Here is a 17,013-nt window from a genome sequence, read left to right as displayed (position 1 = left end):
CAAATTAAATGATAAAACACCTAGAAAAAAATATACAGAAGATAATTTTTTTTTTTTTTGGCTTTTAGAAAATTTCCTGAACTGATAGAACAACAAAAGCAAATATTATAAAACCAATGGAGATTTCTTGCAAAAAAGAAAGGAGGTTTCGTAGATTATTTGCTTGAACTAGCATTTACTAAGAATCTACAGTATGCAAAACTATGTCCTGGGTATTGTCTTAAAGGGGATAAGCTTTAGTGAACTTAGAGGTTAGGAAAGATAATGGTAAAAACTAATAGAATTAGAGCAGAGATCAAATTTAGGAAAGGCAAGACCATCTAGGAAATAGTAGTTCCCTAGCTGTTTTGCTTTTAAGCTTCTGGACGACTTCTCAGGTTCAGTCAGATTTCATAATCTCCATTCTTTGTCTGAAGCAAGCCCCAGGGATTTAGTTTGCTTTTTGCATTCTTCATTGCTTTCTTATTTTGGATCTTTGTGATTTAAAGTTTATTTATTTTGAGAGAGAGAGAGCATGCTCGAGTGTGGGAAGGGCAGATAGAGAAGGGGAGAGAGAATCCCAAGTGGGCTTTATGATGCAGGGCTCAATCTCATCATGACCTGAGCTGAAATCGAGTCAGACGTTTAACTGACTGAGCCGCCGAGGTGCCCCTTGGATCTTTGTGATGTAGTGTATGCCAAGACTGGCTGTGAAATAAGATAGTCTCCCCATCCAATCCCTTACATTGTTCCTGAAGATAAAACTTCAGGATCAATGCTGTGTGCATACTTATAAGGGCTTAAAAAAATAAAACGGGGACATTGGAAAATACAAGGCATATACATATATATGTTTTAAGTTTGTTTATTTTGAGAGAGGGTGTGTGTGAGTGAGCAGGGGAGGAGCAGAGAGAGGAGAAAGAGAATCCCAAGCAGGCTCTGCACTTTAAACATGGAGGCTGATGCAGGGCTCGAACCCACAAATTGTGAAATCATGAGCTGAGCTGAAATCAAGAGTTGGACGCTCAACTGACTGAGCCACCCAGACCCTCACAAGGCTATTTCTAAGTTCTCACAATAATGTGCTATAGTTCTGGATTCTCATGCTGAGATGGTGAGAGGATGGTCAGTTGACTTTTTTACCTTCTGATTTTATTCTTGCTGGTCCTCTGCCATTAAGACTCCTCTTTTGTCTGAACTTTTATTCCTGAAGGCTATATTGACTCCTTCCTTCATATTGACAAAATGGTCTGGTTTTCATTTCTGTGTAGAGCTAGTCGAAGAGTGAGTAATTTCTTATTTCAGGTATAGCCTATGAACTTACTGGACCTATCTGTGCTTTCTTCTCTTTCATTTCAGGGGATAGTTGCCTTTTTTCCTCCTTCATGGTTCATTCCCCCCCCCCCCCCCCATTGCTTGCCTGATGTTAAAATTTACTTTTATTCACATTTTTTGATATTTATATTTGATCATTTATTTGTTTTTAGGTAAAATTTGGTAATACCACCTTTAAAACAGATGTGTATCTCAAGTCCCTCAACCCTCAGTGGAACTCAGAATGGTTTAAATTTGAGGTAAGTTTTAATTATTTTATTTTTATTTTTTTTTAAGTTTATTTATTTTGAGAGAGAGTGCGCTTATGTGTGTGTGGAGAAGTGGCAGAGATGGGGGAAGGAGAAAGAGAAGCCCAAGTGGGCTTTGCTGACAGTGCAGAGCCCAATGTGGGGCTTGATTCCACTAACTGGGAAATCGTGACCTGAGCTGAAATACAGTCTGACGCTTAACTGACTGAAGCTCCTTGAGGTAAGTTTTTAAATGTCACCATTTTTGAGTATATTTTTTTGGAGGTGAGAGGTGACCCTTTTCCCTTAGGAATGTAGGAGTACTTTTTATTTCAGGTATAGTAGTTTTCCTAAACCATAAAATTTTTTTTTTTTTTGCTAAGAATATTGCGTTTTTAAAAAATAATGTTAAGAAAATATAGTGTATGAATATAAAGACATTTAAAAAATAGAATCCCTCAGAAGTATTATATTATTGTTACTGTAATTTTAACAGTTACCAAAAATCACTTAAGAACAGTATACAGGGGCACCTGGGTGGCTCAGTCGGCTGAGCGTCCGGCCTTGGCTCAGGTCATGATCTCACGGTTTGTGAGTTCAAGCCCCGCGTCAGGCTCTGTGCTGACAGCATAGAGCCTGGAGCCTGCTTCTGATTCTGTGTCTCCCTCTCTCTCTCTGCTCCTACCCCGCTCATGCTCTGTCTCTCTCTCTCTCAAAAATAAATAAACATTAAAAAATTAAAAAAAAAAAAAAAGAATGAACATTAAAAAAAAATTAAAAAAAAGAACAGTATACAGATTAAATTTTTTAAAAGTTGTAATAAAAAGTATATATAAAAAATGTTGCCATTTTAACCATTATTAAGTATCATTTAATAGCATTAATTACCTTCACAGTGTTGTCTAAACATCACTATTATAAAACTTTTCATCACTGCAAAGAGAAATTACTCATTCAGGGGCACCTGGGTGGCTCAGTCAGTTAAGCATCTGACTTGGCCTTAGGTCATGATCTCACGGATTGGCTCTGTGCTGACAGCTCAGAGCCTGGAGCCAGCTTCCGATTCTGTGTCTCCCTCTCTCCCTGTTCCTCCCTGGCTCATCTGTCTCTCTCTGTCTCAAAAATAAATAAACGTTAAAAATTAAAAAAAAAAAATTCATTCAGCAATAACCCCCATTCCCTCTTCTCCTAGACTCTGATAACATCTAACCTACTTTCTGTCTCTTCGAATTTGCCTATATTAGATATAAGTGGAATCATACAATATTTGTCTGTGTCTGGCTTTCACTTAGCATAATGTTTTCAAGGTCTATCCATGTTGTGTCATGTATTAGAATTTCTTTATGTTTTATGGCTGAATAATATTCCTCTGTGCATGTGTATGTCACTGTTTATCCATTTATCTGTTGATGGATACTCAGATTGTTTTCATTTTTTGGCTACTGTGGATAATACTGCAATAAACATTAGTGTACAAGTGTCTGTTTGAGTCCCTGTTTTCAGTTCTTCTGGTTATATGCCCAGAAGTGGAATTGCTGGGTCATATGATAAATTATATATTTAGCTTTTTGAGGAATTGCCAGACTTTTCCCTAGTGGCTGCACCATTTTACATTCCCAACAGCATGAATGAGAGTTCCAGGTTTTCCACAACTTTGTCAAGCTTTGTTATTTTTTTTTTTTAATTTAAAAGACCAACTATTTATTTATTTATTTATTTATTTATTTATTTATTTATTTAAATGTTTATGTATTTTGAAAGAGAGAGAGAGTATGAGCAGGAGAAGGGCAGAGAGAGAGGGAGAGAGAGAATCCCAAGCAGGTTCTGTGCTGTTAGCACAGAGCTTGATGCAGGCTCAATCCCGTGAATTGTGAGATCATGACCTGAACTGAAATTAAGAATTGGATACTTAATTGACTTAAAAGGTGCCCCTGTTTTTTTCTGTTATTATTTTTTTCTTAATATTTATTTATTTTTGAGAGACAGAGATAGAGCACAAGTCGGGGAGGGGCAGCGAGAGGGACACATAGAATCCGAAGCAGGCTCCAGGCTCCGAGCTGTCAGCACAGAGCCTGATGCAGGGCTCGAACTCACAAACTGTGAGATCATGACCTGAGCTGAAGTCGGAGGCTTAACTGACTGAGCCACCCAGGCGCCCCCCCCCCGCCCTTTTTTTTTAATCATAGCCATCCTAGTAGGTGTGAAGTGACATTTGCAGTGTAATTTTCATATCCATTTTCCTCATGAATGAAGTGACATGATTTCTTAGGATTAAGGACCATTTGAGTTTCTTGTACTTGGAACTACCACCTCATGTTTTAACTCCCCAGAGAAGATATTTAGAGATGACATTAAGGAGGTAGACTTCACAGGAGTTGGTGACTAGCTTAATATGAAAAATGTAGATGTGATGTTGTAGGTCATTGGTTTTGACTTGCATTTTGAAATGACTAGTAATGGTGAGTCTCTCTTCATGTGTTTATTGGCTATTTGTGTGTCTTCTCTGGAAAACTGTTCAAGTTCCTTGCTCAACTAAAAAAAAAATTTGTGGGGGGGGCGCCTGAGTGGCTCAGTTGGCTAAAGCATCCAACTTTGGCGCAGGTCATGATCTTTCCATTCATGAATTTGAGCCCCGTAATGGGCTCTGTGCTGACAGCTCAGGGCCTGGAGCCTGCTTCAGATTCTGAGTCTCCCTCTCTCTCTGCCCCTGCCCTATTTACACTCTCTCTCAAAAATAAATAAATATTAAAAAAATTTTTAAGCCCCCTGATGCGAGGCTTGAACTCACAAACTGTGAGATCATGACTTGAACAAAAGTTGGATGCTTAACCCACTGGGCCACGAAGGTGCCCTACTCCTTTACTCATTTTTAAGTTGGATGGTTTATCTTTTTGTCGTTAGCTTGCAAAAGTTCTTTTTATTTTTATTTTTTTAATTAAAAAAAATTTTTTTTTTAATGTTTATTTCTGAGACAGAGACAGAGCTTGAGTGGGGGAGGGGTAGAGAGAAAGGGAGACACAGAATCTGAAGCAGGCTCAAGGCTGTGAGCTGTCAGGACAGAGCCCAACGCGGGGCTTGAACCCACAAACTGTGAGATCATGACCTGAGCTGAAGTTGGTCGCTCAACCAACTGCGCCACCCAGGCGCCCCGTAAAAGTTTTTTATATTCTGAATATTAAACTCTTATCAGATCTATGATTTGCAATTATTTTCCTGCATTCAGTAGGTTGTCTTTTCATTTTTTTTGGTAGTTTCCTTTGATGCACAAATGTTTTTAATTTTGCAGTACAATTTATCTTTTTCTTTTGTTGCTCACACTTTCGGTCTCAAATCAGAGTCTGTTGCCAAATTTGGGGTTATGAAGATTTACTGCCATGTGTTTTCCTAAGATTTTATTATTTTATCTATTATAATAATCTGTTATTATTTATCTGTTTTATCTGTTATTTTACCTGTTATTTTTTTTTTATCTGTTATCTGTTATTTTATCTGTTAGGTCATTGATTCATTTTGAGTTAAATTTTATAATAGTGTGAAGTGAGAGTTCAACTTCATTCTTTTGCATGTGGAAATCTAGTTGTTTCAGTACCATTTGTAGAAGAGACTGTTCTTTTCCCATAGAATGGTTTTGGTACCCTTGTCAAAAGTCAGTTGGACACAGGCATATGAGTTAATTTCTGGACTCTCAGTTCTGTTCCATTGTTTTATATATCCTTGTGCTATTACCATACTTTTATGATTACTGTATCTTTGTAGTGAATTTTCAAATCAGAACGTGTGAATCCAACTTTGTTCTTTTGTACTGATTTTTTAGTCATGGAGCATTTTGATTGCCTTTCTGTTTTCTTTCATATATATACGTATATACATGTACATGTATATATACATATACATATACATACACATGTACATATACATATATATACACACGTATATATACATATACATATATATACACATTTTTTCCCCTTGCTGTTTTAAAATTGACATTATGTATTTTGAAAATGCATCAGTTTGCACATGCATAAAATCTTTTTTGTCATTTTAAACTAAGTATTAAGGTAAAAATGTGGAATATAAGAATCAGAGAAAGTAGTTAGACAAACTTGATTACATGATTTCAGATGGAATTAGAATAACAGTGTTTTTCATCATCCTAGCAAAATATTCAAATGCTCATATAGCTTCATTTTGATGGCTTTTTCTTTTTTTCTTTCTTCCATAACCTTAGAAATGGTTAAAAAAAAAATAGTCTTGTTGGGGCACCTGGGTTCCTCAGGTTGTTGAACATCCAACTCTTGACTTTGGCTCAGGTCATGATTTTGTGGTTGGTGGGATCAGGCCCCGTGTGGGGCTCAGTGCTGATGATGTGAAGTCTTCTTGGGATTCTCTTTCTCCCTCTCTTTCTGCCCCTTTTTTGTTTGTGTGCTCACTCTTTCTCTTTCTCTCAAAAATAAATAAACTTAAAAAAAATATTTTTGGTGAATTACATTTTTTATTGGAATGGTAGGAAGAGGTGGGCATTATGTATTAGTAATTTTCATGATATGGGGCATTAATACATAAGAATATTTCATTTTATTGATGATGCAGTACTAGTAATTTTTAAAGCTGAAAAATACTCAAGTAGCTGAGATAACTTTGAAAAATAATATATTTGTATTTTTATGAAATAAGGGACTTTTATAATATTAATGAGATTTAGTAACTGAAGTTACTAGCCATTTCCCTTAAAATTTACCAAGTTTACTATTTTGGCTAGTACTTCTAGTAATAGTGTATATTGTGTGAAAAATGTTCCTTCATAATTTTTTTTTAAGTTTGTTTACTTCTGAGAGAGAGAGAGAGAGCAGGGGAGGGGCAGAGAGAGAGGGAGAGAGAGATTCCCAAGCAGGCTCTGCACTCTCAGCACGGAGCCTGACGTGGGGCTCAAAATCACAAACTGCAAGATCATGACCTGAGTTGAAACCAAGAGTCGGAAGCTTAACCCACTAAGCCACCCAGGTGCCCCAAAAATGTCCTTTTTAAAAAATGTTTATTTATTTGTGTGTGTGAGAGAGACAGAGAGAGCTAGCCTGAGTTGGGGGAGGGACAGAGAGAGAGGGGAGAGAAAATTTCAAGCAGACTGTACTGCCAATGCAGAGCTCAGCATGGGCTCGAACTCACGAACTATGAGATCATGACCTGAGCTGAAGCTAAGAGACGCCTCACTGACTCAGCCACCCAGGTGCTCCTGAAAAATGTTCTTAAACTTTGTGTTTATAGTTAACGTTTGTTATATGCTTTTTAAACCTTTTTTGTCAGTTGTAATTGGCCTTAGTTTATATGTTCTGAGCTCTTAAATAAATATCATGAACAAATGGATGTTTAGTTTTCTTTCATGTAAAAGAAATACTACGCCAGGCAGCGTAATGGTATTTGGAAGCTCCATGCAATCATTTGGAACCCAGGACCCTTTTGTCTTTCTTTTCCATCATTCACAGCCTGTGGCTTCCATATTCATGGTCACGTTAGCCTCCAGTTTAGCAGCTGGAGTTCCAGTGATCACATCAGTATTCTAGGCTGGAAGAAAGAGCTGGAGTAAAATGGAATACAGGAGAGGTGGTGATGGTAATCAGTGGAGTGGGAGGAATATTTCAAGGCAAATTCAAAATATTATGCAATATCATCCATAAATTTTTAATTATGTCTGACTTATAGGGAAGGACCCTCTTTTTTGAAAGTGAATCATCCACATTATTACATTAGTGATAGCAACAATAATTCCTTCTTATACTTTAATACTTAAAATAATCTTCAGAAGTTGGATTGTTAGCCTAAAATCAGCAAGAAATTGAATGGGGGTGGGGAAAGGCATGATATTTCATAATTAAGTTAAAAAACTAACCAAAGTGTACGACTGCAGAGCTATCACCTGACCAAAGCATATGTAAGGAAGATACAGGGATTTTAGTTAACCACAGACTCGTTTTTTTTTTTTTTTTTGGTTTTTTTTTGGCTCACAAACTCTGTCTTAACAGTATGGTGTGTCTGCTGTAATGACAAACATCCATAGGCTGCATTTAAAAAGTATAATATTCTAATTATAGGAAATAATAATCTTCTTATATTTTGTCCTTGTCTTACTAATATCTATAATATTGTGTTCAATCTAACCACTACCTTTGATGAGGAGAACTGGCAAGTTAGAGGATGGAATGGTATGCAGAGGAGGGCAGCCAAAATAGTGAACATGTCTTCCATAAGGGAGAAATCTTTTTTTGCCTCATTCTTTGCCTTAGTCAGTTTGGGCTGCTGGTAATAGAATACCATAGACTGGCTGGCTTAAACAATAGCATTTTATTTCTCACATTTCTGGATGCTGGGAAGTCTGAGATCAGGGACCATCATGGTTTTGTTCTAGTGAGGTCCCTCTTTCTGCTTTGTAGACCGTTGTCTTCTTGCTATGTCCTCACATGGCCGGGAGAGATCATCTCTCCCTGTCTTTACTTATAAGGATACTAATCCCATTCATGAGGTCTTTGCCCTTATGACCTAATTACCTCCCCATCTCCAAATAACATCATGTTGGGGATTAGGGCTTCAACATATGGATTTTCAGGGGATAGAAACATTTAGTCCATTGCATTTTCCATTGTAGTCCCTCTTTATAGCTAGTGCTTGCTTGGCATGTGGTAAATAATTGATAATAAGTAAAAGGAGAGAGAATAAACATTTCATTTACTTAACTCATGAACTTAAATTGTTTTTTCTTACAAATAATATTCAAAATATTATGCAATATCATTCATAAATTTAATAATTCATAAATTCATAAATTCATAAATTTAATTTTTAGAGAAGGACCCTCTTTTTTGAAAGCTAATCATCCAGTTACATTATTACATCAGTGCTATCAACAATAATTCCTTCTTAATTTTTTTTAAGCAATCTTCACACCCAGCATGGGACTCAAACTCAACCCTGAGATCGAGAGTTGCATGCTCCCCAGACTGAGCCAGCCAGGCACCCCAGTCTTTTACTCTGCGAAATTGTCTTTAGAATTTATGGTATCATTGTTCTCATTATCATCCTTGCTCTCCTGTAGGTAATCTATGGAAGCTGTTTTGACATTCCTTAAGCATTTTTGCTTGACGTTATAAGCAGAGTAGTGAAACACTGAATAACTATGTAGAAAAGGAAATTAAAACCTTTTGGGTGTTAATCATCTTATGTTTGTGCCTGGAGGCAAATTGTACTTTTTTTTCTTTAGAAATTTGGCATCTTTTATAGGAGAAGGGGTTACAACTTTTGTGCAGATTAATCCCTTTACCTTTGTGCTTAGAGATCAATGTGTACTTTTTTTTTCAGAAATAAGTAATCTTTTACATTTGTCATATGTATATATTTATGGTAATGAAGATTTTTAAATTAAAAGGTTTAATTTTAAGGTATACTTTTAGGTGGACGATGAAGATTTACAAGATGAACCTCTACAGATCACAGTTCTTGACCATGACACATACAGTGCAAATGATGCCATTGGTAAAGTGTACATTGATATTGACCCTTTACTCTACAGTGAAGCTGCAACAGTCATCTCAGGGTGGTTTCCAATTTATGATACCATACATGGTAAGGAGTATATTTTAAGAAAATAAATCATAGTTTTTAAAATTTATCCTTAAACACTTTTGTGCTACATGTGGTGGTTTTAAAATATCTTTAAAAGATGTTTTCTTTTTAATAGTCATAAAGTATTATTGGTAGAATTGTTATTTTTCTGAACATAATTTGAAGTAATTCCTTCTAAATATATGCAGTATAGTAAGTTAATGCATTATTTAAAAATCATCTAACATTGGTACTGTGTTTCTGAAACATTTTCAAGTGGATAATGTTGATATTTTTCTGCTTAAAAATTCTTCAAGTTTTTTGTTGCCTAAAGCAGGGTTCTCAAAGTGTGGTCTGGGGACACCTAGGGGTCCCTGCACAGGTTCTATGAGGGAGATGAGAAGTTTTAATATGATACTTACATGTCATTTGCCATTTTTATTCTCACTTTCTTACAAGTGTACAGTGGAGTTTTCTAGAGGTTTTATGATGTATGGTGTTACCACACATTGAATGCAGAGCAGAAATGAGAATCTAACTGTATTCTATTAAGCTAGACATTATAGAAAATTACAAAAATGTAACAGTGCTATTTTACTAATTTTTTTTGGTTTTCAAAATAGTTATTTTTATAAAAATGTTTATAGTAATATTTTAAAAAATTCTCAGCTTTAATTTTAATTTTCATTCTAAATTTTAATTTTAATTATAACATTGTAAATGTTGATACATGACCCATGTAAACAAAATCTCTTTGAGGCCTTCGATAATTTCTAAGATTGTAAAAGTGGTCCTGTCATTAAAACGTTTGAGAACTGCCAGCCTGCAAATATACCGTTCTTTTAGAATGACAGATGGACCCGTAAAGAGTTGGCAGATGTTTCTGTCTACAGTCTAGCATCTTTCTGCCTGTTTTACATTTTTGACCTGGCAATTCCATTGATAGTAGTTTCTTATAAGAAAATTAAGATGTTTGCTGAGATTTATGTAAGAGTATGTTTATTGTGATACTTAGATCCTATTATTATTTATTAATGTTTACAATGGTAAAATGTATTGGAAAAGAGGATTTACTTAAATAAATTAGAGCATATATAGACCATGAATTATACAGCCAGAACGAACTGCGTGTTTTAAGAATACAATGGCATAAGGAAATAAAAGGATTTGTGAAATTGTAAAATTTTATAGAATTCAGATTATAAAACATTATTATAGGATGATTCCATATTTGTTTAAAAACAAAAGAATTGCATATATGTGATATCATTGGATAAATTGGCAGAATACATAATAAAATGTTTATTCTTGGATAGTTTTATTTCTGGACTGTAATCCTATTTTTTTTCTTTTCCTCTTTTGCTTTTTTCTATGTAAATGTATTATCTTTGTAGTTAGGAAATGAAATCCAATCCCATAGTAAATTACCAATAAAACAATTGGTATTAATTGGAATTAATCTGGTTATTAATTGGTATTAACAATTGGAATTAATCTGGGCTTGCATTAAAGGCATGGCAGTATGAGTGAATGAATTTTCTAAATATTTTATATTAAATACTGTTTATAATTGGTTTATTTTTTTTATTATTTTTTATTTTTTTTTTTTAATTTTTTTTTTTTCAACGTTTATTTATTTTTGGGACAGAGAGAGACGGAGCATGAACGGGGGAGGGGCAGAGAGAGAGGGAGACACAGAATCGGAAACAGGTTCCAGGCTCTGAGCCATCAGCCTGATGCGGGGCTCGAACTCACGAACCGCGAGATCGTGACCTGGCTGAAGTCGGACGCTTAACCGACTGCGCCACCCAGGCGCCCCTATAATTGGTTTAATATGTTTATGGACCCTTTGTTAGGAACATAATCTCTTATTATTTCAGTGGGTAAATGAGCAAGTCACTCTTAGAAGGCCTTCCTCAATAAGTATGAATTTGACATGAAGTCAGGACAGTCCAGTAAAAATATTTAGTGAATGTTAAGAGATAGAGACTGGGTCATTTTTATTTATTAGGTCATGTTGAAAACCCCTATTTTTGGAATTTCTTAGCTCATTTTAACTTACTACATTCATTGAAAAGAATTAAACTTCTTTTGTGTTAAATCAGATTCTTCCATTAGTTGTTAAGACCACTTACTCTGGGATCATAAAGATCTGACTTCTAATCCTGGCTGTACTACTTAACTAGTTATTGACACTATGCAAATTATTTAACTTTTATTAAACTTTAATGTCTTCCTCTGTAACATGAAGATGACAGTACTACGGAAATTGCCTTACTGGGTTGGTGTGAGCACTTTGAGATACTACTTATAAAGCATTTAGAATGTTATCCATGCTCACTTGTTACCGTCATCATCATCATCATCATCATCGCTGTCATCACTTTAAATGGGGCTCCTTTCCAGTTACACTTGATTCAAATAAGTAGAGACTTGTAATAGAAATGAAAATTCTATTCATTCTTTAGTGTATACATGTTCTTCAGAAAATGTAATAAATTACTTACAATGAACATAATTAGGAAACAAAGCATTGCTATTATGATTGATATGTTATTTTTTAAATTTTTTTAAGTTTATTTATTTATTTTGAAAGAGAGAGAGAGAACAAGTGGGGACAGACAGAGAGAGAAGGAGACAGAGGATCTGAAGTAGGCTCTGTACTGACAGTAGAGAGCCCAATGTGGGACTCAAACACAGGAACTAGGAGATTGTGAACTGAGCTGAAGTCGGACACCTAACTGACTAAGCCACCCAGGCACCCTGATTAATACATTATCTTTAAATCATCAGTTGGCATTCATTTTCTGGATTATTTAATTGTGCTTTATTTTGTTAACGTAGAAACTTGATTTCCTTTTGAAATTCTAGGTATCCGTGGGGAAATCAATGTAGTTGTAAAAGTAGACCTCTTCAATGATTTAAATCGATTTAGGCAGTCATCATGTGGAGTCAAATTCTTTTGCAGTAAGTAAACACATTTTATTTCTCATTTAACAGGAAACTTAATTTTTAAATATAGGAAATCAAATATTTCATAAAGCTAATGGAAAACCTATAATACTTTGGTTTTAATGCCAAAGAGAAAATTATTAATCTCTTAGAAACAATTATTGTAGCTCTGGGGACTATTTATCTGATTTTAAAGTAAATGCAATCTTTTTTTTTTTTTGAGTTCATAGAAATTTTTGTTAGACTAGTCCAGTGGGGCATGAGGTATGCTTGGTTATCATGCCTACAAGGTCAGAGGAGTTTGTGAGGCAGCAGGAAGGAGATCACTCTTCCTGACCCTACTCTGGCTTGTACTCCAGCCTCTACTCCAGACTCTGGAAGGAATCACATTAAACATTGCTGGTAACAGTTGCTTAATGCCAGTAGAAAGAGTGACTGGTGAAGATTTTGGATTCTTTCCAGAATTTTAAATAACAATCCATATATTACTGAAACAACTTAATCTTGTTTACTTAAATCTTATGTTAATAAATATTGGGTCCAAAGGTGGAGAATTGATTGCTAAAGCACCACATAATAATACAACTCTGAAATATCTAAGAATGACTAGAAACAAGTTTGAAAATACAGGTAGAATGTTTTTTTTCAGGAATGCTACAAATTAATTCATCCTTAGAGAAGTGATATCCTAGTGACTGTGGTCTGGAAATGCAAAATGTGCTAGCATTTGCTACAGTCCTACCTGAAAACCAAACAACTAAGGGAATAAGCCTACACCTGCCTATACTGTATGGTGAACAGGAAGAGTCCACAGTTCATCTAGGCCACCTATTGAAAGAAAATCACTGCCTTGCTGAACTGCTTATGTGTAAGCATGATATTATAAAACAGGTGATTCTGTATCTGAATAGTAGCGTATGCTACCTTGATGTCAGCTGATTGTCAGTAGTCAGCAGCAACATAAGGGGAGATGGACTTGTACTTTCACAATCAATGAAAAAAAATCCCACACTCATTCATATCTACATTTGGGGAAACAAATTTGATGAAGCTACATGTGTGACATAATTAGATTTATGCGGAATGGGCTAAAATTAGATAATAGAGATATGGAGCCATTTGTGGTGGGTGGACATGTGTATTTTGAAGACTCCAGTGGCCTTGCCAAGCATTATTATTGGACACAAACTTATGGAGAAGCTTGCAGCCACTCATCTAATGCAAATTTTACTCTTGTCCAGTAGGGCAACCTCTGAAAAACAAGCTCTGAAATAATTTTCACATATCTTCATTATTTTCACAGAGATGAATATTTTACTGCTTATTAAATTTTTCTTTTATGAATTAGAACAAGTTGCTCTTGTCAAATGTGAAAAAGATATGACTGACTATAATGAACTATATATAACTGTCAAAAGAAAAAGAAAAATCCATTGTTATTTTACTGTAGTATAAGACACTGTAAGATAGGAGCAAAGCACTCTAGCCAAACCTTGTGGTGCTATCCAAAATTCAATAGGCATCTACAGTTACAGTCCCTCAAGTGCCACGTAGTATGGGCTGGCATTGGCAGATGTGGGCAGTCACAACCAGCCTCGATTCATAGGATTGAAAACTCCTAAGTAGTTGAGTTAGCTTTAAGGCATGGATGATATCCATTTTAAGAGACTAGTTCGGTGTAGATGTTCTCAGGTTTTCCCCCCGCCCCCCCCTTTTTGTTGTTGTTGTTTTTGTTTGTTGGTTTTAGGTTCTCCCCTTTTTTAATCTGACTAGATCTTATTTTAAATCTAATGACATTTGAAATTCTATATATTAAATGAGTTTGTTATGTAGTATAGACTGCCAAACCAGTTGGCCACATGGCCATGGATTATTGGAAACTGCAGGGCTTTATGACTCCTCAGATTGTCAGAAAGGTAATAGTTTGATTTTTGAGGCTGCAATATGTGTTGTACAGAACTTTTTCAAAGTACTTTGAATAAAGTGTTTTGTATTCATTATCCACTTTCTGCCTATTTTTTTAATGATTAACCAGATGACTTTAATTTTGGTTTTTTAAACTTTGTATTGAATGCTGTTTAAGGTTGTCTATAGCTGTTTTCTAAATTATAAAAATACGATTTGTTTCTACTGTGTTTGCTGTAAGAAAGATGAGAGGTCTCATTAAAGAAAATGATTATTTCTAAGAATAATATGGAACTTAGAAGACTGATTGGAAGTATAACTATTATAATTACATTGAAATTAGCACAGTAAAAGGCATTCTTGTATTATATATTCAAAAGGTAAGAACTTAGTTGTAAATTTTTTTAAATTGAATTTAATCTTGTGATAAATAGAAGCATAACAGGTAATTTCTTTTAACAGCAACATCTATTCCAAAGTGCTATAGAGCTGTAATAATTCATGGGTTTGTAGAAGAGCTTGTAGTCAATGAAGACCCAGAATATCAATGGATTGATCGAATTCGTACACCAAGGGCATCAAATGAGGCCAGACAGAGACTCATTTCTTTAATGTCAGGTATTTAAAAAAACAAAAACAAAAACAAACTTTCTTACTGATTTACTTAACACTGTTACAATTTTTACTTCCTTTTGACATGCTACCTGAAAGTTAACAGTAAGGGCTATGAATTATGAATGATTGATTCCCTACCCTTGGCCCCATCTTCCTGAACATACCTGCATTGCCATTTTATAAGAGGAAGTCTGAACCAGAAGTTGTATTTCCTTCTTAACTAGGTAGACAAAGGAATTTGTGCTCATAAAGTGGCCTGGTAGAAAGAACCCTGAGCAAGGAAGTAGGGAACTGGGTTCTAGTTTTCCTTCCTCTAGTATTTCTTTGTAGTCAGAGTTTAGGTAATCTGTCTAGAGTTTTTTGTTGCCTTTTCATAGTCCTTCTCTGACAACTTGGTGTAGCTCCCTGTATTTTTCCCTGACACTCTTACCCCATTATGTTTCTTTATTTTTCTTTGAAGAACTTGTTTACCATTTAAAATTTGTATGTATATGTAAATTTACATGTATATAAATTTACATATATATCCGACAATAAGTATAAATATTATGTTTAATAAATATAAATATTTTATACTTACACATAATAAATTTGTTTTAAATATAAATTATAAACACCTTTATATTACATTAATATTACATATTAATATATCAAACAATATTTATGAATCAGTATAAATATATTTATACCTAATATATAATGTTATAGTTACTATATTAAATAATATATCTTTTTTGTTCACCTCTGTGTTTCTAGCACTTAGAAGAAAGGAAGAATGCCAGGCACATAGTACACAACCAAAAATTATTTGGTAAATGAATGCATGAATGAGTGAATCTTAACTTGCTGCATCTGTAAAGTGCAACTAGTAATATCTTACCTCCCTGAAATGTAGGAGGCTGGAGCAGATAATCTTTTAGGTTCTTTTCAAGTTCTAAAAATCTGTGATTTTTTTCCAAGTCTTTTTTTATTGCTACCATATCCAGTCTTGTATCATGTAATGTCAGGATCTGAAGCAGAATGAGTTTTTTTCCTTTTTTTGTAGGTGAACTGCAGAGGAAGATTGGCTTGAAAGTACTTGAAATGAGAGGAAATGCAGTTGTTGGGTACTTACAATGTTTTGATCTGGAAGGCGAATCTGGGTTAGTGGTACGCGCCATAGGAACAGCATGTACACTGGATAAACTAAGTAGCCCGGCAGCATTCCTTCCTGCATGTAATTCCCCATCCAAAGAAATGAAGGAGTAAGTATGAATCAATGAATTGTTCTTATGGAGCTTTTTATCTTTTACCTATATGCTTTCATTTGATTTGAAATATTCTAGTAGACTTGTTTAACATACATTTTTCCCTGTGGTGATTGTTTTTTCCTTTGGTGATTTTTATTAAAGGTGACATGAAAATCTGAAGGTTAAAAGTATTTAGGTGTTCCTGATATTTTATTTATACTGTCTTAATATGAAATTCAAGTTAAGTAATGTAAAACTAAACTGAGTATTTCAGATCTTTAGACACCGTATATTTAAAGCTTAAAATGGGTATTTATGGAATTTTTACTTACTCTCTGGGAAATGCTTAAAACCCAGTACTATACTTGATAATCTTACTATGCTTATTAGCAACATAGTATAGAAAGAAGAAGTATAGCAGGAAAGGTTGACCTGTATAGGGGTCTCAGATGTAAATGTCTACAGAGACCAGATAGTTTATATATATATAAATAATTGAGTGTAATTAAATAGGGAGTACAGAGGACTGTGTAAAGCCCATGGTGACACTTTTTTTCTGTAAAAGGCTGGATAGGAAATATTTCATGCACTAGCCATACAGTTTCTGTCTTTGTTTATCAGGAAAAAAAAGGAGTTTGTTGATTTGATCTAAAGGAATTTAGACTCATACATTTTTAAAAAACTAAGCGTGATTCAACAAAATACTTTGGTTGGCTGGATTTGGCTTATGTGTTGTCATTTGTGTCTAAGGCAGAAGATTTTCAATATGGTGGTGATCTACAAGGAATTTTTATTTTTTATTCATTATTTTTTAAGTTTTTTAAAAATGTTTTTTAAATTTATTTTTGAGAGAGAAAGAGACAGCGTGCAAGCAGAGGAGGGGCAGGGAGAGAGGGAGGCACAGAATCTGAACCAGGCTCCAGGCTCTGAGCTGTCAGCACAGAGCCCCACATGGGGCCCAAACCCAGGAACTGTGAGATCATGACCTGAGCCAAAGGCGGACGCTCAACTGACTGAGCCACCCTGATTCAACTTGTTTTTTAAGCAATATTTTTAAAAATGAGATTTTCCTTTTAGGCTTATTCTTTTTGTTTAATTATTTCCCTTCTGGTAGCCTTCAGTTATTTAGATTAAATTTTAGTCACAAGAGGGAGCATAGTATTCTATCTATTGCCTAA

At 34.8% G+C, this 17,013-nt stretch overlaps 1 protein-coding gene and 1 pseudogene across 1 annotated transcript in view; both read left to right on the top strand.

The window, feature by feature from the left end:
- The window catches only part of C2CD5 (C2 calcium dependent domain containing 5), a 100,317-nt gene that overhangs the window by 13,937 nt on the left and 69,367 nt on the right, over positions 1-17,013 (top strand). The window contains 5 exon segments of the mRNA XM_030321929.1: positions 1,467-1,553; positions 8,984-9,155; positions 12,006-12,101; positions 14,454-14,609; positions 15,652-15,850. Of these exon segments, the coding sequence (XP_030177789.1) occupies positions 1,467-1,553; positions 8,984-9,155; positions 12,006-12,101; positions 14,454-14,609; positions 15,652-15,850 (710 nt within the window).
- Positions 12,353-13,280, top strand: LOC115518024 (annotated as a pseudogene).

This window comes from Lynx canadensis, chromosome B4 (genome assembly GCF_007474595.2).
Source record: "Lynx canadensis isolate LIC74 chromosome B4, mLynCan4.pri.v2, whole genome shotgun sequence".
NCBI lineage: Eukaryota > Metazoa > Chordata > Mammalia > Carnivora > Felidae > Lynx > Lynx canadensis.
This window is presented reverse-complemented; position numbering and strand designations above follow the sequence as displayed.